The 22218-nt window shown below is 50.6% G+C and overlaps 7 protein-coding genes and 1 non-coding gene across 8 annotated transcripts; 4 read left to right on the forward strand and 4 right to left on the reverse strand.

Annotated features, from left to right (window-relative positions):
- Window positions 1-473: 473 nt before the first annotated feature.
- Window positions 474-2649, forward strand: Asppvi_007608 (uncharacterized protein; the record flags this gene model as incomplete). Its single annotated transcript, XM_043303493.1, has 3 exons — window positions 474-756; window positions 817-1326; window positions 1391-2649. 3 exons carry the CDS (start codon window positions 474-476, stop codon window positions 2647-2649), a joined length of 2052 nt encoding a protein of 683 aa, XP_043159428.1.
- A 464-nt stretch (window positions 2650-3113) lies between these two features.
- On the reverse strand, window positions 3114-4232 carry Asppvi_007609 (putative glycerol dehydrogenase; the record flags this gene model as incomplete). Its single annotated transcript, XM_043303494.1, has 4 exons — window positions 3114-3313; window positions 3379-3759; window positions 3817-4113; window positions 4169-4232. The coding sequence occupies 4 exons, from the start codon at window positions 4230-4232 to the stop codon at window positions 3114-3116; spliced, it is 942 nt and encodes a 313-aa protein (XP_043159429.1).
- Window positions 4233-5650: 1418 nt separating this feature from the next.
- Window positions 5651-6658, forward strand: Asppvi_007610 (inositol oxygenase; the record flags this gene model as incomplete). The annotated part of the gene is made up of 2 exons (XM_043303495.1): window positions 5651-6541; window positions 6602-6658. 2 exons carry the CDS (start codon window positions 5651-5653, stop codon window positions 6656-6658), a joined length of 948 nt encoding a protein of 315 aa, XP_043159430.1.
- Window positions 6659-7371: 713 nt separating this feature from the next.
- Asppvi_007611 (putative NAD binding Rossmann fold oxidoreductase) lies at window positions 7372-8494 on the reverse strand (the record flags this gene model as incomplete). Its single annotated transcript, XM_043303496.1, has 2 exons — window positions 7372-8112; window positions 8168-8494. 2 exons carry the CDS (start codon window positions 8492-8494, stop codon window positions 7372-7374), a joined length of 1068 nt encoding a protein of 355 aa, XP_043159431.1.
- A 748-nt stretch (window positions 8495-9242) lies between these two features.
- Asppvi_007612 lies at window positions 9243-9314 on the forward strand. The gene has a single exon. It is a non-coding gene; the product is annotated as a tRNA-Glu (tRNA).
- Window positions 9315-9902: 588 nt separating this feature from the next.
- Window positions 9903-11176, forward strand: Asppvi_007613 (uncharacterized protein; the record flags this gene model as incomplete). Its single annotated transcript, XM_043303497.1, has 3 exons — window positions 9903-10830; window positions 10881-10980; window positions 11038-11176. 3 exons carry the CDS (start codon window positions 9903-9905, stop codon window positions 11174-11176), a joined length of 1167 nt encoding a protein of 388 aa, XP_043159432.1.
- Window positions 11177-11330: 154 nt separating this feature from the next.
- On the reverse strand, window positions 11331-13143 carry Asppvi_007614 (uncharacterized protein; the record flags this gene model as incomplete). The annotated part of the gene is made up of 4 exons (XM_043303498.1): window positions 11331-12075; window positions 12139-12275; window positions 12350-12779; window positions 12860-13143. 4 exons carry the CDS (start codon window positions 13141-13143, stop codon window positions 11331-11333), a joined length of 1596 nt encoding a protein of 531 aa, XP_043159433.1.
- Window positions 13144-13721: 578 nt separating this feature from the next.
- Window positions 13722-21064, reverse strand: tor (putative TOR pathway phosphatidylinositol 3-kinase TorA; the record flags this gene model as incomplete). Its single annotated transcript, XM_043303499.1, has 4 exons — window positions 13722-14111; window positions 14186-19871; window positions 19921-20872; window positions 20938-21064. The coding sequence occupies 4 exons, from the start codon at window positions 21062-21064 to the stop codon at window positions 13722-13724; spliced, it is 7155 nt and encodes a 2384-aa protein (XP_043159434.1).
- Window positions 21065-22218: the final 1154 nt, after the last annotated feature.

Below are 22218 nucleotides of genomic sequence, written 5' to 3' on the forward strand. Positions count from 1 at the left end.
ATATGAAGAGTACAGTCTAGTTTTGGAACATAATGTGTAGAGTTATAGGGAGTTACCTTATTACGATACTACCAACATTGTTAGTGAAGCCCAGTCCGGAGTCCCAGACCAGATGACATCGCTATAGCGACCAAGCAGTGACAGAACAAGAGATCTCTTCATACATCAACACATTATTCGCTCTTTATCCTTTCCATATCCCACTTAAATTTTCCATCTTCGGGTTTCTACTTCATTCTAGGGAATACCTTCCTAAGTTCAAACACATCTTCCATCTTCGTTTCCTGACTGCCTTCAAACAGACAAAGAAGGAAACAGAGTGGAAGAAGGCTATGCGTAGGCGCTACTCCATCTGTATCACTGATTTGCCATCTTGTCCTCAGACCTCCGGATCCGCTAGCGAGCCTTCGTTCGACTATCGTGATCCCGACTGCAGATCTGCCCTGTGCAGAAACTGCTGCTCGGTTCCCGTCATGGCGTCGATGGTGCTCCCGCAGTTAGACGGCTGGGCAGAGAACCGCAGGGCCAAGAAGAAGGCTAATAAGAAGAAGAAGAAACAGAATAAGAACAAGCAGTCATCGCAGGGCGACTCTAACGCACCCAGTTGCGGCGAGTCTCCTCCGTCGTACAAGACTACGGCTGACGATGCTGATGCTGCCCAGTCGCGCGCGCCGTCTTCTGTGGATACGCTGCGCCTCCCACTGATTGTTGATGGGGCATCCTGGGGGAAGAAACCCGTCCTGGCTCAGAGTCAATGTGAGTGTGAGTTTCAATGTTATTCTGTGGAGAATTAAGGTCCTGATAACTCGCTCCTAGATGCCTACGGCGGTGATCATCACGCTGCGCACTCCTACCACGACATCTCTTTTGTCGCACAAACATCCGCTGTGCCTTTGCATTCCCCTTCCATTGCGGCAACCACTGAAGAGACAATCCGCGCTTCGAGTGTCCAGAGCGGGATCCCCGGGGACGTGAGCCTCTCTTCCTCGGCCCCCAAGAAACTCCCATATTGTCAGTTCCATGGAACGGCAACCTGCCGATTCGATCCCGCATGCTGTGTTCACAAGGCCCGGGCCGATTGCGACTGCCCACGCCGGCCCTCATGCTGCTGTGTCCATCATGCTGGAGATTGTTGTACCTGCGTGTACACCCCGCGAAGCGGATATGTCAATGGAGCGTGCAGCTTGACAAGCCATGATTTGCCATCGTATGCGCCGCACCCAGTCAAGAACGGGGAGGTCGTTTCAGCGGATCTCAATCACGTATCTAAAAACTGGCCGTTGAAGGATAACGAAATGAGCTCCAAGGATGTCGCTGAAAATGGAGGTGAGTCTCATCGAGTGAGTCAGAATATGGTATAGCCTGGAGGCTGATCGTGTCCCACAACCAGTCGCAAAGAAATATCCTGAAGCCGCTACAGAGTATGACGACGGTCCCCTCGCCGCGTACGTCCTTCGCCTCTATGACAGCGAGGAATTTCACGACTGCCGGATCCTACTGAAGTCGGGCAAAGACAACTTCCCACCGATCACCATCCGCACACACAAGGTGTTGATCGCCCGCAGTCCTCTTCTCGCCGCGATTTTGAAGTCACCTGCAGCCAAGCAGGAAATACCCGAAATAGTAGCGATGGCTAGTGAGAACTTCCTGTTGGTCAAGGCGTTTGGAATTGCGCTTCAGAGTTTGTACGGGTTGGCCCTATTGAACCAGAAACGGCTCAGGTCCATGACACTCTTCAGTTTGGGGTACACGGAAGAGAGTATCAAGTCGTCTCCATATCCAATCAACACGGCACTGGCGGATTTTGCCATGTGCTACGCCAGCTCCGGAGCTTTCCTTCAGCGGCGGGATATTGTCGAAACGGGTATCAGGCTGATTGTGGAAGTCATCAACTGGGACAACATCGAACTGATATTCTACTTCGGCTTCTGCATATCCAAATTTCTCATCACGGCTCCTCAGATCGCAGAGCCTGAGAAATCCTCCGCCGACCAGCCAGCCACCGACAGCCAGGGAACGCCAAACAAGGTCAACGACGCCAACGACGAACTTCAGACCAAGTGGGCTGCACATCTGCTGACCGCCGCGCTGGACTTTGTCGTCAGCCACATGGAAGCCGACTTCACATTGTTCCCTCAGGCCCACTGCAAAGGCATGCCCGACCGGATTCCCGAATACCTACACTCCTCTCCGACGCCTTCCCTCCCCAACCCAAAGCTGGCAGAGGTCAAGTTCGGTTCGTTCACGGCTCTCGAGGAACAGAAGCAAAGCCCGGAGGTCGTGATCACCTCGGCCGTCCTCGTATGCCTGCCCTTCAAGCACTTGAAAGAGGCTTTTGTCAAGATGAACGCACGTCGGATTCTGTCGAGTACGCTAGCCCAGGCGATCTTGCTAGAGCGGGAGCAGCGACGGGTTCAGGCCCTGCGTGCGTTTGCTAGGCTGCGCGCCCAGAGCAGCGAGCAGGAGATCCCAGCGGAGATAGTGGAGCTGGGCCATAGGGAGTTCTTTACTTCGCGAAATGTTTTCTCTGACACCGAGGAGGACTCGTCCACCGCATCTTTGGAGATTTCTCTGGAAAGGGAATGGATTGGTTTGGCTGTAGGAGAGGTGGTTGTCAAGCACAGAGTCATCAAAAAGGCAAAGGAATAGATCTCTGCATTCCCATCTACCACGGAGCCGGTGTTTGATTTCTACATCTCATGATCTAAAGAACAGCGACTGGCAGCGAGCTGGAAGCCCTGATTAATATGTTGACAGCAGGTGAGTTATAGGATAAAGCAGAAAGATTGACTGTGATGGAGGCGGTGAGTGAAGTCATTTCTGCTGCTTGGTTACTATCTGATGGACATGTGCCATAGCTTGTCTTGTGCATTTGCTGTTCTGAAAGGAGCATCTGTCGATTTTGAACATCTCCTTTTGGCAATGTCTTGAGTACTGGAGTGCTTATTTGCTTATTCATAAATTCAAGAAAAACCTATTGTTCTGTACGAGCTTCTTTCTATACAATGCTAGATTCTAGAGACGCAAAGACMGCTGTTTATTCATTATATACAATCTTTGTTGACAGTACAACCGCGTTGCTCGGTTTAGGGAGGCGATAGGAAGAAAGCCGCTTACGACTTATCTGGGAAGCCGAAATCGACCCCGAAAGGAGGATAGACGAAACGCTGGAAGGCCTTCTTCTCGGCGAGCTCGTTCGTGTACTTGGCGATGGTAGCCATGTCCTCATCATCGAGCTTGATCAGGCTGGTGCGGTTCTCCTCGATACGAGAAGGTGTTACAGACTTGGCGAGAACAGAAGATCCACGGGCGACTATTACAATAGATTGTTAGCGAGGTGTAGACAAGAAGGGGAAGTGTATGGCAGTGGAAACGTACTGTGCCAGCTGAGGAGAACGCTGGCCGGGCTGACTCCTCTCTTCTTCGCAACCTGGACAATAGGCTCGGCGGTAAACAAGGGGCTTCCCGTGCTACCCAGAGGGCTGTATGCGGTGATGTGAATCCCCTTCTCCTTGCAGAAATCTACAATCTCCTGCTGAGGAAGAGATGGGTGGTTCTCGATCTGGTTGACGGCCGGAACAACAGTCGCCTCGGGCAGCAGCTGCTCGAGATATTTCTTGCTGTAGTTGGAGACACCGATAGCCTTGGCTTTGCCGGTAGCCAGCAGCTTCTCCATGCTCTTCCAGGTGGTGACGTGGGAGTGGGAGTGGACAATGTCCCGGGAGCCATCGGGGTGCTTGGGGAACAGCTCATGGTTTCCTTTCAATTCGTTAGACTCCCCTGTGGTTCTGTCAAACGAAGAGCTGAAGTTCTTACCCTCAGGGTTCATGGCCAAGGGCCAGTGCATCAGGTAGAGATCAACGTAGTCCAAGCCCAGGTTCTTCAAGCTCTTGTCCAGAGCCTCTTCGACTCGTGTGTGGTATGTGCACCACAGCTTGGTGGTGACAAACAAATCCTCACGCTTGACCTTTCCAGATTGCAGCGCCTCCTTGATGCCATTGCCGACCTCTGTTTCGTTCTGGTAGCAGTACGCGGTGTCGATGTGTCTGTATCCCACCGAGATAGCATGGCTTACGGCTCTCTCAACCTCTCCAGGCTTCGATTGCCATGTTCCTGTCTTGAATAAGCTGGCCTGTTCACAGCGGACGAACGTGGGGGAAGAACGTACCCAGACCCAAGGCGGGGATCTCCGCACCAGTGTTGAGCTTGAAGCGAGTTTCGTACACAGCCATGATGATTCTTTTGAAGTGGCGATAGAAGTGAGAGGACGCTATATTGTTTTTTATCGTAGGTAACGAGACAAGGACGAGAAAGAAAGAATGAGTGTCAAAGAGTAGAAAGAATCAGGTTCAGACACGTAGGAGAATATCTGCCCCTCATAGGTATAAAAGACACCCCGCGCCGATGCGGACCAAACGCCGGAGTTTCTCCATCAATCAGCAGCAGCGTGGGGTCGGTCTATCTTTACGGCGACAATTCCCGAGATGAATGGCATCATCTATACCGCGAAGGTGTTATTACAATTATTTCGTTTGTGAGAGGCTTATCTAAGGTATACATCAGGTGTTTATGATCTGCTACAGAACGATCGATGGCTTGGTGGATGACGAGAATTTCCAGGCCTCCCTCCGCTCAACTGTCCCCAGTCATCGTACTATCGCCATTTTCTGACCTCAGCGGACTCTCTGCTGTAGATGAGAGCTGGATGAGCCATCTACTGATGCAGCAGTCTCATTTAAAGCTAGCAACAGCCAGAAAACAGTTCACTTCCACCTTGCGTAACCATGCCAATTGCTGTTGAACGCAGTAGCAGAAGACAAGAGTCAACGGAATATGAGTGTGGAACGAAGGCTGAGAAGAATTCCAGAAATGGCTGAGAATTCCGTTATTAACGAACGACGTTCTGGGGCCGTGTGAATCCATGGATCAACCACGTCCATCCCACGCGGAGTCTGTCATCACCACAAAAAGAAACCAGGGACTCGGGAAGAGTGCTGATGGCTCTCGGAAACCAGAATCCTTATGACTGTGGCCACAACGGCCGACATCCGAACTTTGCCCCGCGATTATGAAGTCAGCAGACATGGATAATGGGCCAGTACCGAGCCAGATATGCTCAACAATGGTCAGCATGATTTGCACTGCGTCTCCACTACTGCCTGCATGCTCCAGACTGAATGGCTGTCCCTGAACCCCTTGGTCCAGATCTGCGTCTTCGATCTGCCCTATCCTGCAGCTGTGGGGATACGTCTGGAGCTAGTCAAATTGTCATGGATTCTCGAATATGCGGAAGCCAGAATCCGTGCATTCATGCAACTCCTATCAGCCTTTTGTCAAATCAGTCCATATTCACCGTTGTGGGTTTCTTTTCAGGCAATTTTCACCATGTATTCACATCGGGTCATGGATTCCCACCGGCACGTGTCGTTGAAACTATTGGTATTCGCGCTGAACAGTGAATACCTATATACCTGGCCACTGCTACAGAGCAGTGAATACTCTTCATCGATCATATAATAACGTCGCAACACCCACTGCATCTCTCATTCCTTTCTTCCTAAGCACCATCATCAGCTCTTCCATTCTCAATCTTGACCAAGAAGCAATACAGAGAGCTTTCTTTCATCTAGCCTTCTTTTTCTACAACACAATGGCACCAACTGCGATGAGCCCCGAACCCGCGGTCTTCAACACCAAGCGCGACGGCCAGGCGCTCGAAGACCTGTCCGATGCTATCGACACTGTCAACGTCCTCAAGGACGAGATGAAAAAAGAACGCGGATTGTATGAGGAATCAGAGTTCGACAAGAACAAGGACAAGTCTCAATTCCGACAGTACGAGGATGCTTGCGACCGCGTGAAGAACTTCTATCGCGAACAACACACAAAGCAGACAGTTGCGTACAACTTGAAGGCTCGCAATGACTTCCACTCGAAAACTCGCGCTGAGATGTCCATCTGGGAAGCCATGGAGAAGCTGAACACTCTGATTGACGAGTCTGATCCCGACACCAGCCTCTCTCAGATCGAGCACCTGCTACAGTCAGCCGAGGCCATCCGTCGCGATGGAAAGCCCAGATGGATGCAGCTGACCGGCCTCATCCATGACCTTGGCAAGCTCCTCTATTTCTTCGACGCCAAGGGACAGTGGGATGTTGTTGGAGACACCTTCCCCGTGGGCTGCGCATTCGACGATCGCATTATCTACGGAAAAGAGTCTTTCAAGGAGAACCCTGACTACGACCATGAGATCTACGGCACCAAGTACGGAATCTACAACCCTGGCTGCGGTCTTGATAACATCATGCTCTCCTGGGGTCACGATGAGTACCTCTACCACGTGGTCAAGGAGCAGTCCACCCTTCCCGATGAAGCCCTTGCCATGATCCGTTACCACTCCTTCTACCCATGGCACCACGCTGGCGCCTACCACGAGTTCATGAACGAGAAGGATCAGAAGATGCTCCAGGCCGTCAAGGCCTTCAACCCCTACGATCTGTACAGCAAGAGTGACGATGTCCCGTCCGTCGAAGAATTGAAGGTGAGCTCACCCAATCGTCACATTTCACAACCAAACTCAAAGCTAACACATACTTCACAGCCCTACTACCTGGAACTTATCGACGAGTTCTTCCCAAACAAGGTGATCAAGTGGTAGACAGCGTTGCCTTGCATCTTGAAAATGTTCCTTCATATCATACAACTTGAGTTCCGGCGTTCTGTTTACCTTGTTTCATACAACTTTGCCCTCATTGACGAAAGCGATGGATGATTTTACGACTTCGATTATATGCATGCTTCTTCGATCTTAATAGATGTTATGTGCCCTCCTGAGCAAGGACTCTAGATTAGCTGCGGGCACAGTTTAATGCAGTCTACTCTGTCTGGTATACGGCCAGCAAAATACTTCAATGACCTTTCTCGATCGTAATGATGTACTTCATATTCGTTTTCCGCCGCCACCAAAGGAAATAATCCTGCCACTCATCTTGCACGCCATACCAGGGATGACATCAATTTCATCATCTGTCCTTTTCTAAGAAAATTCTGCTTTTCGCGTACATGACTTCATATGCTTTGTACCCAATGCATCCCATTGCATGTGGTCCACTAAATGGTGCCTCGGAAATAAGGTTCCGTGTCGGTGGCGGGGAATAAACAATGAATCTCTATTCCACTACGACATGGTCTTCGTGGCAAATGACGAGAAGACGAAGTCTGGTTGTTGCAGAGATTTAAGATTGATCTTCAGATAAACGGGTTATCATTGGCAGGACACTGGAGTATCGCGAAGGCGCCTCGTAGATGAATTCATAACTTTGATATCTATTTATAACATGCAATTATGCAATAAACAAAAGAGCATATGATCTAAAGCCTCGACTTATCGACACGATTGCCCGCCTCATCAAAGAAGATCTTGTGACCGGTAATGAGAGATTCCTGGAGAGCGCATCCTATCCGAACAGCCTGGACAGCACCGTCGAGCTTCACAGGGACGTCTTTGTTGTCGAGGCATGCGGCCGTGAACTCGTTAGCCTCCGTGACGAATGCATACTCAAAACGGTCGTAGTAGTTCTGCGGGATCTCTCGACGCACGCCGGTGCTGTCGAAGACATTGACCAGGTTCATGGCTGGCTGAGCGTTGACCGTGAGCTTGCCCTGGGTCCCGATGATCTCGGTGGTATCTTCCTGGCCCGCCGCCATCATGCGCGAGGCGTAGAAGTATGCAATCTTGCCATTGTAGAACTCGACCAGGCCCACCGCATTATCGCGGTCGTTGTGTTTGCGGAGGTCTGGCTCCACCGCTGTGATGCCCACGGCTGAGACGGACTTGACCTTGCTGTCCTGACCGAAGAACCACAGCGCCAGATCGATATCGTGGATCGAGCAGTCGACGAAGATGCCGCCGGAGAACTCTGCGTAGGCAACGAAGAAGCCGGTGGGGTCGAGCTTGTCGCATGTCTGGCTGCGCATCACGGACGGCGAGCCGATGGAGCCCTGAGTCATCTTCTTGTGCGCGTCGCGGTATGAAGCGTCGAATCGCCGGGAGAATCCGCACATAACCTTGAGTTCAGGCTTTCGGGCGGCTGCGTCGAAGACGGTTTGCGACTGGTTGCGTAAGCGTCAGCTGGAGGTTACAGGAACAAAAGAGAAAAGGACATACAATCTCGACACTTGTGGACAAGGGCTTCTCGCAGAGGACATGCTTGTTGGCGTCAATGGCTTTGATTGCCTGTTCCGCATGCACAGCAGTGGCGGAAGCCACAACGACAGCTTCTAGGCCTTCATGCTTAAGCATGTCGTCGTAATTCTTGTACAGCTTCACTCCGAACGGGGCAAGGTGAACCTTTGCCCACTCTAGCTCTGCATCGTCCGGGGAGCTGGCAGCAACCAATTCTGCTCGCGGCGTGCGCTCCAAAAAGTTCAGCGCATGGCGCTTGCCCATGCGACCGAGACCTGCGCAACCAATCTTCAACTTTCTGGCGGACATTCTGGTAGGAGAGAAAAAGATGAGTGAGATAATAGGCTGTGGAAGGTTGAAATTGATATATTTTGGACCAATTGGTTAGTGAAGGATGAGAATAATGGAAAGAAACACACGCCAGATCAGGGACGAGCAAGAAGACTTAAATTAGCCAGAAGATCCTTTCTATGCTCTAAGAACTGCAGACCGCTATGTTTCCTGCGTCAGATAGTTGGACAAGCAACACCAATGTCTCTTACCCCACACAGTGAGGAGAAGTTGTGCCAACGCAGTGAGGAGCTCTCAAAAGGCTCAAACAGGTGAGAGGGTCGTGACCTTTCCATTATTGGCGAGTTTGAACCAGGAAATAGGAACCCAGGTCAGAATAATGACTTCCGTTGGTGCTACATTTGGAGTAGTATCCAGATTGTTCCAAAGTATCCACTTAGAACACCAGCGGGGAAAAGGTCGGAAAAGAGCTTCCAGGCCGATTTCCTCCCGCGGAGGCCTAAATCCAGCAACTTTCCCCGCCCCGGTGGATGCGCCACGAGTTGATCTCCCCGCGGTGCCCAGCGGTTGCGAACTATGGAGTACCATCAAGAGCTTGAGCCATTCAATCCTCGATGCATTTGTCGGCTAATTGATCCAAGTTTAGACCTTGAGCATAAGCTAAGGGATGGTGCGCCACGATAGAGGGATGAGAGCAGCGACGCTACTGTTTTCATTATAGTTGAACTCCATAGTCCTATGTCGGTATAATGAAGCCTATCATTGCTCCGTTGTAGTGTAACGGCTATCATACCTGTCTTTCACACAGGAGATCGGGGTTCGATTCCCCGCAACGGAATATAATACTTTTCTTTTTGTTTATCTTCTTACCAACTGGTCCAAAGTCGCGTTCACTGATGCTTGTCACTGTGCCACGAGCCTACATGAATCAGCGTCACTGCTTAACCAGTATTCTGCCTAGCACCTAAAGTATGGATAGAGCCAGATATCTCTGCTAGCGGTATGGCCTTTCACGTGCTCACCGCCGGACTTCCTCCTTTCCCCGCAGAGCTGTCCGCATGGTTTGGATCGTTCTAGCAGTCATGGGTGCAGTCTTTGAGCATTCTATTCATCCTTCCTCATTGGAGATCCTTAATGAATAGATCTGATGATTTATTGTGATGGCGTTCTGAATTGTTTTCAGCTATCCACGAAAGAATCTTTCCATTCATTGCGTAAACTCTTACCCACGCGTCATCCGACGCGTCCTGTTTGGAGTAAGAGCAGAGCTTAGTTCAAAGTCGTGCGCAAGAGCCGCCATTTGTTCACTCTAGGTTAGGTAAGTATTCGAAAAACCACATTGGTCTATCTCACTTACATGTCTGTAGAATTTTTCAGCTCTCAATTTTCGGCCCCTCATCGTACAGATCACCTCGCAATACCCGTCATGGACTCGCCCCGTCCCCGTAACTGGAACCAAAAGTTATTTGCCACGTATTTGGGCGGGACGGACAAGGAGATCCACGAGTTGAGGCGCGTCTTGACGCAGTTGATGAGCGCGCATGGCAAATTGGACAAAGGGTACAAGTCGAAGGCTGCCAGAACGGAACTGCAAGAGTGGATACAGTCGAACTTGCACCGGTTGCCTGGCTTCGTCCAAGATGCATGTTTCAACAAGACCCGGATGGACGGGCTAATGGGGATGGCCTACAAGATCAAGAACGAACATGTACATTATGTAGCAGCACGTGGAAGACCGAACCAGGCCGCCGAACCCCCATTGAGCACTTTCGATCAGGGCAGCAGTATTGTCCGCAGAAGTCAGAGGGTTGAACGGGAAGATAATCATGTAGCTGATCAACCCCCAAGCAGTATTCCAAGCAATGCGGCTGAGCAGCAGGTCATCGCAGTCGAAGAGGCCGGGCCTGCAGTCACTGTGCAGGAGGAGACAGTCGCAGAGCCCCCAAGCAAAAGAGCCAGGACAACACCGACTCAAGCTGCTCCACTCCAACCACCCCTGCCAGATCTGCTCTCTCGGAACATATGGGTCCTGAACGAAGTGAACCCCGCTCAGCATGGTCTATGCTCGATGCAAGACCTCCTTACGACCCCAGAATCGCGCAAAATCGATTTCATACCGCGGCTCATTGACTTGGACTTTGACCATTGGCTCTCGATAGTTGAGGCGCAATGTGGCTATGACTTTACTGCGCATCGTTTGGAATATCGCCCTCCAGCGAACGTGGTGTCTCGCTCGCTGGGCCTACCACCGATCACGATACCGTTGTCGACTCAAAGTCAGTGGCGTGGTGCGATAAACTCGCAGATTCATGCCGAAGGTGGCCGGGATCCTGTTTTTTATTTGGTTTCACAATGTGAGTCTGCTCATATAGCCTGAATGTCAGGGTCACTAACCGGAACTCAGCAGGAGAAGATGTACAAAACCCATCAACACCTCCGCTACCTTCCCCTTCATCTGCGAACAACGCTTCCCGCGCTCGTGCTCCTCTTGTCGTCAAGCAAGAGTACGTTGAGGAACAGCTAAGACTCGCGGGATGCAGTAATTGATGCTCCTGGCGCAGTGCCGGGCCATGGTATCATAAGGTGCTGAAAGACCAGGTGCAGATAGGAAAAGCTCACTCTTGTTCTAACGCTCTCTATTCGACTGAGCGCAGATGCGCCTTTCATTATCTCCCTTACGATGATCGCTCAGAGGCCTAGACATGACTCATATTCATCGCTATGGGATTAAGATACAGAAACAGTCACCAAAGCGCAAAAGAATCGAAAGCGAAACAGCAGTCAATGAAGTGCCCGGAATGCATAGGCGCATTTGATGGAAAAAGGACGCTCAAGACCGTGGGTCTCGAGTACACTACGTTCGCACCTCGTTGCCAGGCTCCTTTTGGGTAGATGCCTTTCTGGCCTTCTTCTTCGCCACAGCCTCCACAGGATCAACGAAACCATCTCCTCGCAACCACGCCAAGGACTTTCTGACACCCTTACCCTGGACAACGGATGGTCTATTCTCCAGCAAGGAGCCCATGACCGCCCAGGCGAGGACAATGATCCACAAGTCTCCACCCTTCCAGCCTTTCCAAAGGCCACGTTTGACACCAACGTCCCACGACGAGCGCACGGCCAGCCGGAAGAAGTACATGAAGATGCTACGACTATTCCCTAGGAATGCAAATGGCATGCCTGCAACAGCACCGCTGAGGAAGAAGCGCTTCGTGGGGAGGACGGAGCGTGGCAGGATGGCATTCCAGAGACACAAGGTGCCCCATGCAGACCCAGCCGCGGCGGACAGAAGGGCCGTCAGCTTGATGATCTTCTTTGAAAGGTTATTCACCGCCGAGATTGGATGAGACAAGATTGTCTTGAATTTGAGAACCGATAGTGCCAGGGTGACGGTAGTTAGGAACCGAGCAAGGGGTGGCACTGAGAGGAGAATATGGTGCAGGAATGCCGTGCCGCAGCTAGGGATGCTCGGGTGAAGCAAAGCACATCCCAGGTTAGAAATAGATGGGTGCGCGGGCCCAGTAATGGGAGAAATGAACTTGACCGCCGATGGCAGAGTATTCGGGTCGGCAGGGTGCAAAATCGGCGAAATAAATTTTCTGTTGCGTTATAGAATTAGTAACTTGGATACTGTATGCTATCCATAGTAATGTAGAACTCACGGCCACCGCAACCTGGCAATGTTTGCCAGTGAATCGACCACAGCTTCCTTGTCCGGCCATGGAAATCCGGCCGGCAGACTCTCTGGTCGACCGCGGATGTAGCTGGGGGACAATCTGAACAGAATGTTTCCGAACCACTAAGCATCAATTAGTACATGCCTTCTCGAGCCAGAAGCTCTCACAGGAGTGCGGAAATAAGGAGAGAACATACCTTGGGCACAGTCTCGCGATCAAAAACAAACGCATGGAACAGCTGCGCAAACGACACAGGCATCAACAACCAGCTCCCAAACCACCAAGGCCGGTCCCCAAACAACCTTTTCTCCTCCAGCGCATTGAACACAAACTCCATCGTCCGCGTCCCCGCATAAATAGCCGCCGTAATCCGAAGCTGCGTCTGCGGACAGATGCCCAGCGCGAAACCGGCCATACTGGCGCCGACGGCAGGGGCATACCGCGACGTCAGCGCCCTGGAGACGCGCGGGTTTCGCTCGCGGAAGGGCCTCGCGTCATCTGTGCGAAGATTCGTGCGGAGCTTGACGAAGAAGCGATGGAGGAATCGGTGGAGGAGGAGGACAACGGAGAGCGAGAGGGAGAGGCGGAAGTTGGGAGAGTGCAGGATTGAGGAGCGTGGTTTCTTTCTAACATTGGAGCAGAAGCGTCAGTGTTAGCGCAATTTACTATTACTTTGAATTCGTTCCGGTGATATTGCACGACTTACTTGGACAGATCACCTTGGATGCGGCGGACGATTGCGTCTACGAGCTTCAGTACTCCGCCAGAGACGAGGAAGACTCGCAGGGAGGCCCGCAGCGCGGCTTCGTTGTGCTTGTTCTTTGATCGGACGATGGCCTCATATTGAGATGGAGAGGGAGCCTTGTCTTGGATGGAAGGAGGTGTGCGCTGGATGATGTATTCGTGGAGGAGCTTGTATTCCTTGGCGCTCAGGGTGATGCGGAGAGCGTTGCGAACGAGAGGATGGGCATCTGGGTCCGCGGGCGTCATGGTTCATCGATTTCGGGCAAGCATCAAATAGATACCTCACCGCTTGAAACAGAATCGCGGACTAATGGATGAGACGGAGAAGAGGTGAGGATGCAGAAAGGAAACGAAATGAATTGCCCAGAATTTCTCCGCTTTCTTAGATGGAAGCTGAAGTCACGGACCGCTGGCGACCTCGGCTTGTGAGTGGACGCTCATGCAAGTGCCGCTCATAGAACAGTCCGTTGAAATACTGCAAGAGAATAGTTGACCCAAATAGCTTTAAAGGTTCACAACCGCATTGATGTCTATTGCAGGCCATTTATGCTGCTCTACTCCATGTGAGAGTCAATAATCATTAAACCAGATACAGACCCCCGAATGTCCCCCGTTTTCTCGGGAAAGCTGGGTACAACGATGCAGCACCGAAAATTGAGGCAGTCGAGAAGAGTCGAAAGTGGAAGAGAGGAACATAATAACGTCAGAAGACATACATACAAAAAGGGGAAGAAGGGGGGAAATATCAACGCCGTGCAAGAAACCACCGTAACACGATGCGCGCCATATAAGACTCCAGAAAATTTAGACTGCAGAAGAGAAGATCACCAGAAACTACACCATCCAATCCAATGCTGACATATGTTCTCCACGCTCGTTGCCTGCGCGAGAAGTTTGTCCACTTGATCACTCACATTGAGCTCTTCAGTGGGCTTGAAGTCTCTACCTGTGAGCTTCTCCTTGACCCGAGCAAGCACCTGCACTGCTCGTGCATTCTGTGCCTCACGGGCTTCAGGCGGAATGCCCTCCTGGACATCAAGGATACCACCGTCGAGAATAGATGGACGACGGTGACGGGAAAAATTGCTGGGCTGAACGCCATGCTCAAGATTCATGACGGACGTAATCGACTGTCGGCGCTCAGTGCTGAACGGCGGCCGTTCTGGCGACTCGCGAATGTTCAGACGCCAATTGATCAAGGGATCGTGAATGAACTGCAGTAAAAGATCAAAGGTTAGTTCAAATATCACCTCAGTGAAACGTTGACTTAGAAATGGACAAAACATACCGCTTCCAGAACTGCCATAAGGGAATCCTTGTTGTCTCGAATCACGCGCATAACAGCCTCGCAGGTGATACGGTAGCTTCCCTCGATATTGCTGACTTCCATGGCGAAAGTCAACATGCGAGTCAACCGGAAGGGCACCCTCTCTGGATATTTCTCACGGTGCATTGCCACCTCGAAGCAGTCACCGAAATCGATATGAACCACTCTTCCAGTGGCGCGCTCCAGCAGAAGATTGGACGGATGACGGTCACCAAGACCCAGAATGTAGCCTACCATCGACATGACTCCCAGAGATCTTGTATAATTCGTCCGGCGCTCAAGCCAAGCCTCGGAACTCTTACTCTTGAGCCACAGAACACGGTACAGATCTTTTCCAGTAGTGTTGTCCATGGCGTATCCGAACACCTCGACCTTTTGCATCAGAGTGAGATTGTCATAATCTGGCGCCATCTGCAGCATAATGCGATGTTCGATATTGAGTAGGATGCGGCGACTTTCACGGTACTCTTTGATCAGTGCATGTAACGTATCGCTGTTGCAGACCCATCCCAGCAGACCAGAACTCTGAGACAAGGGGATTGCAGGGAACCGCTGGACGGAAAGATGTCGCTTGAAGGTTTCGCCATCGTTATCAAGCAAGGTGTTCAGAAGTCCGAATAACTGCATGACTCTCTCGTCTTGCCGAATGTCCTCATGTCCCTTAACGCAATACATGTAAGAGCTTCCGTTGCTTCCCTTCAGAGTCATTCGTCGAGGTCGCTTCTTAGTTTGAAGCACGTGCAATATAGGATCAAAGCTGATGATTCGGATGATTGGTCTGCCACTCTGGTAGGTTCCAGGAACAGCAAGGGCAAGGTCATGACAGTCCTTGAGCCTGGGAGAGACGTATTTGAGGTCAAGAGTCGACAACTGTGGGAGCTGCCGGCTAATCTTGCGGAAGACAGTATAGTAGAGATCCCAAGCTTGGTTGAGATCGCCGATTTCTTCCGTCTCACGATACAGCATACAATAGTGCTTCGCCTCTGCAAGATCCCGTCCAAATGCCTGGGCGAAAGAAACCTCACGCAGCGTTTCCGCACCCTTGTCAAGCATGTCATGTAGTGGCGCCAGAGTTGCAAACATGCCCTCCACATCATGGTCACCAAAGTAGAGTCGAGAGGCTTCCTCCAAGCCTTCATGCCAGAGTTCGTGCCACAGAACCGCGACTCGAATCAATTCATGACTGACAAGATCGGCTTGCTCAACTAAAGTAGCACTGTGCTGCCGCATGCTATCCATAATGGTGCTGGCGGATTGAGAACGGCGGGTAATATGCGATTTCATCGCAACGGTTAATGGGTACACCAGCGCCTGCGGATGGGCCTTGCCCACTTCAGCCAGTAGGCGATGAACAGCGGTTCGGACCTTGAGGTTCGGCTGGTTGATACGAGCGATGAGTTGTGGAGTTACCGCAAGCCAGGTGTCAATGTTCACTGCGGTGAAGCCTTCTGTGACAACATTATTCACTTCTTGATCACCACCGTAAGTGAACCAGAGGGTCAGCAGTCTCAGGGTATCCTGGAGAGAGGAGGTCGACGACAAAGCGATTGATCTGAGGAAACCTCCAATGGCAGGTATGACATGCTCTGTCACAATATGGCCAGGGACTACGGGCTTGATACTCCCGTCCCTGCTTGTCTGACTGGCAATCGTTGTTACAACTTCAAAGTTGGCCAAAGCCCAGGAATGCCAGGCTTTGTACGAGTCGCGGTTGTATTTCGTGGCAGCGGAATATGCGCCAAGAACCTCGCGAACGTGTTCCGGCTTCCAGTCGCCTCGTTGCAGAGTTGTCTGCCACTCTCCCTGCCTAAGATAACTCTTAGAAAGCAGCTTGCGGAACTTAGCTATATCGCCAATACGTTCACGTAGACCCATCATATCCGCATGATTTGCCTCAGTAATTCCATTGACACCATTGATTCCGTTATGATCGGACTGTGATACCATGACCGCGTTAAAGCGATTCAAGTCATCCGTCAGATTTGCAGTGAACTCTTTTAGCATCTGAAGAGCTTCGCGCTGGCGACCAGTAGCCCAATTGAATTTCAAGCGAGCGTAAGTCACTTCGGGAGGAGCGATAGTTCTTGTACCATTGTTGTCAGTGACAACAGTCTCCAAAGATGCAAGAGATCGCTCGGCAAGTCCCATGCGATTGGATTTACGGCAGAGGTTGGCAAACTTGATCCACATATCAAGGTTCTCGCGGGGTGAAGTGACGAGCGCCCTGACCTTGAGCATGCGTTGCCATACTTCAACGTTCTGTTGGCAGCCGAGCAACCTCTTGTTCCACGTCTGACGCATTGACTCCTGCTTCTCAGGGTCCCCAACGTTCTGTTTGTAGGTGATGATCTCCTCCAATTCAGCAAGCATCTGTACACGGACGACAACGTTGTATGCACGGTTATATGACTCTCCAAGTAAAGCTGATAGTTCCGTGTCGAGGCCGTTCCGGGCTTTCTCAATGTACATTGTCGCCTCATCAAATTGATTCCGATGGATCGCAAGAATCGCACCGAAGAAAGACCTGTCCGGGGACTGCTCTTTCATTACACCCAAGTAGGAATCCATCAACTCCCATTGACCTCGTCCCCACGCTGCTGCAGCTGCTAGGGGAGCAATGGCTCTGCGATGTTCTAGCGAAGCCTGGTTCCACTTCTCTTGGGCGAGGTCAGATAATACCTTCCACTCGCCAAGCGCATGCAGACACCGCATTTTGCCCATAGTGACACCAAATGAGTCTGGATCAATTTTCTCACGGCGTTTGTAAGCAGCAAGTGCCTCTTCCCATCGCTGAAGCTTCTCAAACCATGTCTCCTTCAGCTCTACGTCTCTGTAGGCTTGGGCTTTGCGAAGGATACCAATAGCGGCGTCAGTCTGCTGAAGCTGGTTATTAATGGTGATCAAAGCCTCCACGGCGCCGGAGTTCTGATCTTGCTCGAATTCCAGCTCTTTGTAATGGAGTGCCTTGGCAAATGCATGACACTTTGCGGCATACTTGCCAAGTGTACGAATATCAATGGGAAGAGCCTTATCATCATGCTCCATAAACTCTGCAAGATTGAGAAGTATTTGGAGTATCTCAGGAGGGATATTTGTTGAAGTAAGAGCCTTCTCAATTGAGCGTACGAGCTCTTCTTGATACTGATCGTACAGCTCCGTCCAACAGGATACAAATGCAGCGTTGAAGAGGTCCCTTGCTAATGGCTGGTAGATACCAGCCAAACTGGCGCATGCTCGGAGTGCTGGTGAAGGTGATTCTTTCAAAAGCTCCACGCTGAATCTTCGTATCCATTCCTGCCAATCTTCCCGCGTTGACTTTTGAGAGGCGTCCCAGGCATTCTTTAGATGTTGCTGATTGACAACCATCTTCTTCTGGCCAATGTCAGAGTAGCTAGATTCATCCGCCAGTGTACCCGTAGTTTCATCGGGATTCAAGTCCTGTGGCAGCGGATCACCCTTTTGAAGCTTGGAAACTAGAATCTGGTAATTGACATGATTAATCTGGTGATGTGTCAAGACCTTGTTCAGGAGACTTATGTAGTGGCAGAAATCCTGGCCGAGCTGGAAGATAAGAGCACAGATACAGTCCATGGCTGCTTGTCTTAAGGTCCGGTCGTTGCCTGCAACAACACGAGCCAATGAATGAATCATCAAAGATGCAAAGTCAGAAACATTTACTTGTCGCGACAGCTTTGTGAGGCTATCGATGGCCGATTTCCTGATACTTTGAGGATTCTGAGCTCTCTCAAAGAGGCGTACCATAGATGGGACGATCAGATGCATGTATTCTTCCCCACTGGCGCCAAAGATAAGGAACGCGTGGAGAATCCTTTCTGAAGGCTGGCGGCGAGGTGTGTTGTCCTTCTCAAGAGTGTCCAACATTGAAGGGATCATGGCTGCCAGGTACTTTTTGAACTCACCCTCCAGAGACTTGGCTATCGCTTCAACAAGTGACAAGATAGTCGCTTGCACTTGGTAGGATGAATCCCAAAATTCCTGGATGACCTCAATAATTTCCGGAAGGAAGGCTCGAATATGCTGTCGAACAATATTCACCAAGATAGCCATCTGATTGAAGTAGGATTCTAGGCGGCTAGGCGGCGAACCTCGGATGACCGATATGAAGCCGGGAATGATCTGCCCTAGAAACGGCACGCACTTCAAACCCAGAGTTTTGAAGATTGTAACAATCGCATCAATGACCGCAGAGTGGTACTGAGCGAGTGAATTTTCACGCAATATATTCTGCATCAAGGTGTGGATGACCACGGTTGGATAATACTCCTCGTTGGAAGGCGTGAGACCCTGCATGATAAGGGCAACATCAGAGACTGTCTGAATTTCGTTGATGTGGTGGACATCGGGTTCGATTTCACTGATCTGTTGGTACTTGTACGGATCAAGAGCACCAAGGATTCCCAGTAACTTGATGGTCTCTTTGCGCAGCGACCCAGTTTGCTCTGTCTTGATGATATTAATGAGAACGGCAAGTAAATGAGGATATTCCAGAAACGGATCAATGACATAGCCAGAGTTGCTGGCTAATTGGCCCAGCGTTCGCAAAGCTGACTCTCGCTTAGCATGCGAAGAGAGATCCTGCAGTGAGTCCAGGATGATTGGCATGAGCTGCGGGAGGTAAGTTCTCATTTCCGCGCCCCCGACAGTCGCAAGTTCTCCGACAGCTTTCAATGTGGTCGAGGCGACGCCTGGGTTGCCATCCGTCGCCTTCGGAAGTAACGTCGTCACCATAGGATCGACATAGGACCTGATGAGTTTGGTCGCATTTGATACGAATAAGCTGATGAGTTGAGCACTCTCCTCCTTCTGTCGGGCTGTGCTCGCGAACCCAAGACCTGTCAGAAGATTCACTAGCAATTTTCGTAGTGGCGGGAACACATAGGCTGGGTTGACGCTCGAAAGGCGGCCAATGATGCAAATTGCAGCTTCCCGGACGGCAAATACTTCGTCGTTTACGGCCAAGAACAGACAGCGGATGTTTTCTGGTCTTGCGAGATGACGATCGAATTTGCGATCTAGCGACCATAGTACGGTACGTCGGATCTCTGGGTCTGGGTCACCGATCCCGACGGTCAATAATTTATCAATAACTTCACTAACAACCTGTATGGAATGACTGCTTGTCTGATTGATGATCGGATCATGGACAAATAGCTGGCAGCAGGTGAGCGCTGCAGCCTTCCGAATCTCAGGGTTGTCGTTCTCAACGTAATTAATGGCCACATCGCGGACGAATTCATTGAGAATGTGACCGGAGAAATCAAAACTCCCCAGGGTATGTAGTGCCAGAGCAATTTCTGCATCAGAGTGCAACTCTTGGGGAGCGAAGTCCTTTGCGAATGACGGCATGGGAGGTAGTCTGCTCTCTGGGCAACCGAGGGGACGGAACGGTGTCCCATGAAGGATCAGGCTGAGCATATCCAAGAGCTTTTCCTGAATGGTAGGTTTGATAGGCGGGATATAGTGAGCCATGTCAACAAGCGCTTGTGTCAGTGATTCGCTCAACCCGCACGCAAATATAGGGTCAAGCAGAGATTCCATATATTTACTGAGCGCCTGCTCAACAGCCAAAGATAGCATGCTAATGCACTCAAACATTGGTGCTTCATTTACAGCAGCTCGATTTCGACTAGCAAATGTTAGCTCATCTTCAATGACACGAGAGCACTGAGACTTACGCTTTTAAGGCCAATCCTTCGCGTATGTAGATAATGATTCCATCAAGATACTGTGAAATGGCAGCACCGACTGCATTGGCGATTTTCCCTATCGCTATGAATGCTGCGTCTCGTTCCTTGTCTCTCTTAAGTTGCGCCTGCAAGTAAATCATGAATCTGTGTAGGTAGGTTTCTGTAAAGTCGACGGGTGCGTAGGAGGCGAGTATAGGTATCGTCTGGACAACTTGGGCCCGAATCTTATGGTCACGGTGATCCTTTAGACGGAGAACAATCTCGCACGCATTCCGATAATGCTCGTTCATGAACATTGCTCCTTTGAGAAGAAGCTCCTTGAGTACTAGGAGGGATCCATGTACCGAGTCCACATTGCTTGATTTAAGGCCCAAAAGTGCTTCCTCGTATATTCTTGCAAACCACAGTTGTCGGACTTGAGCGTCTCTGGCGGCTATGATCTCAAAGCACTCAGAGACCGCTTCCGCCGCTGTTTCTCGGATAAGGACCTTGGGATCCCGCAGGGCGACCCAGATGAGATCGAAGATCTGAGGAACGAAACCGTAAAGAAGAGTTGGCGAGCCTTTGGCAAGCTCTCTTATGACAAGCACAGCAGCGAAGCGCCTGCTTTCCTGTCGTTCAGACTGAAGCCATTCTAATGCTGACTGAATCTCACTTTCGACCAATTCTGCAGTAAGAGCGCCGCCCGGCTTCGCCAAATGTCCCAAAGATCGAGCTGCGTAGACCAACACTGCATTGTCGTTGCTGCGCAAGGCGCTGCGCAGATAACTAGCGAATCGAGTGGTTTTCTGAGCCGCATCGACACCATCGAAGTCAATCAAGCGATCGAGAGCTAAAAGACCACCGATGCGTTCATGTGCGTCACTGCCAGTGACCACGAGCTGCGCGATGCGTTGACTGACAGCGTTATAGAATTCGAGGAACTTCTCCGGAGGCCAATCTGCGGCGTTCGAAAACATTGCATATTAGTCAAGTTCTGGATGCGACCGAAGTGCGAAGTGTTACCTCTCGAGATAGCCAGGACGTTATCGTAGAGCTCAAATGAAGCTCTTACCCGCGTCTCCTCATTCTTGGACTTCAACTCACTGAAGAGTCGCTGAGTGATGTCCGTAATAGGACCTGCTTGCGCCATGTTGGTAGACCACACCCCAGGGTGGACATTTGAAGTCAACCTCTAGGGCATGCAATTTAACACGAGGTCGACATGAAAGATAGGAGGTCGATGGGACAGTAGTGGGTTTGAGTAGTAGTGATGGATGAGGTGAACGTCTCAAGAGCCTGGCGGGATTGTGCACGGACCACAGCTGTTCTCGCCTGGGGCATCTGCTCAGTATCCAGCCCAAACTGATTAGTTACTCACTTGGCTATTTACTTAGTCAACCTGTCTTCTAGAATTTCTATGAAACTAACAACAACCCTTTCTCCAGTATGGACGATTATTGCAATGCGCTATTTTGTACATGAGCTGAGATGGTCATGAGGAATCTCTTCACTGGTTTAATACCTAGCCGAGAGACATCTTAATGCGGTCGTACACACAAGCCGCCTGGATCGGTCAATAAATGCTTCGGAACGCGAGCTGATTAGAGTTTTCGAAAGTTCAAAGATGCTAGGAGCTCTTATTATGCGCTTCATTTGTCAACAACTTGAATTCCAGACTGTGCAAATCGAAGCTTTCTGTTCCATGGACTCGGGCACTACTCGGGATCCCAAATGTGACCTCATCAGATGACCCTGGTCTCTTGCACGTGTCCGCAAGCAATGTTCTAGAGCAGAGCCCAAATTCATACTTTCCGCTACAATCAATACCTATTATTTACATAGTTGCTCCTGCAGTACTGCTCCTGATAACAAGCATTCCACAATGGAACAAAAGCACTGTGAGAATCCCATGTTCTCAAAATGAATGGTTGAATACATTCTACGAGCATACATCTCACGATTAGCAAGCAGTCTAGGGATCCATTGCCGTGAATCCCTGTCGCGTGTGTGACCTCTGACAAGGAACAATTTCCAAACATGGTTGACCTTTTTGGGCAGGGGTGCTCTACTCGAGGACGAGACATTCTTGATGTCTATCAAGTCCGGCGCCAGTCCATTCAGTAGATGTTTCTGGTCCCAGAGCACAGTATATCCTTATGCACGCGAATTCTGACCATAGGCAGGTCCTTTATTACTTCGCCTTTGTTTGTGGCAAGCTTGCGGTGACTCCTAACTTTTGAAGACCTTCTGTTTGCAATCCAGCTACACCCAAGGTGCCTCTGAGGAGATTCACACCGATTACTT

This window comes from Aspergillus pseudoviridinutans (assembly GCF_018340605.1).
Source record: "Aspergillus pseudoviridinutans IFM 55266 DNA, scaffold_5, whole genome shotgun sequence".
Taxonomy (NCBI): domain Eukaryota; kingdom Fungi; phylum Ascomycota; class Eurotiomycetes; order Eurotiales; family Aspergillaceae; genus Aspergillus; species Aspergillus pseudoviridinutans.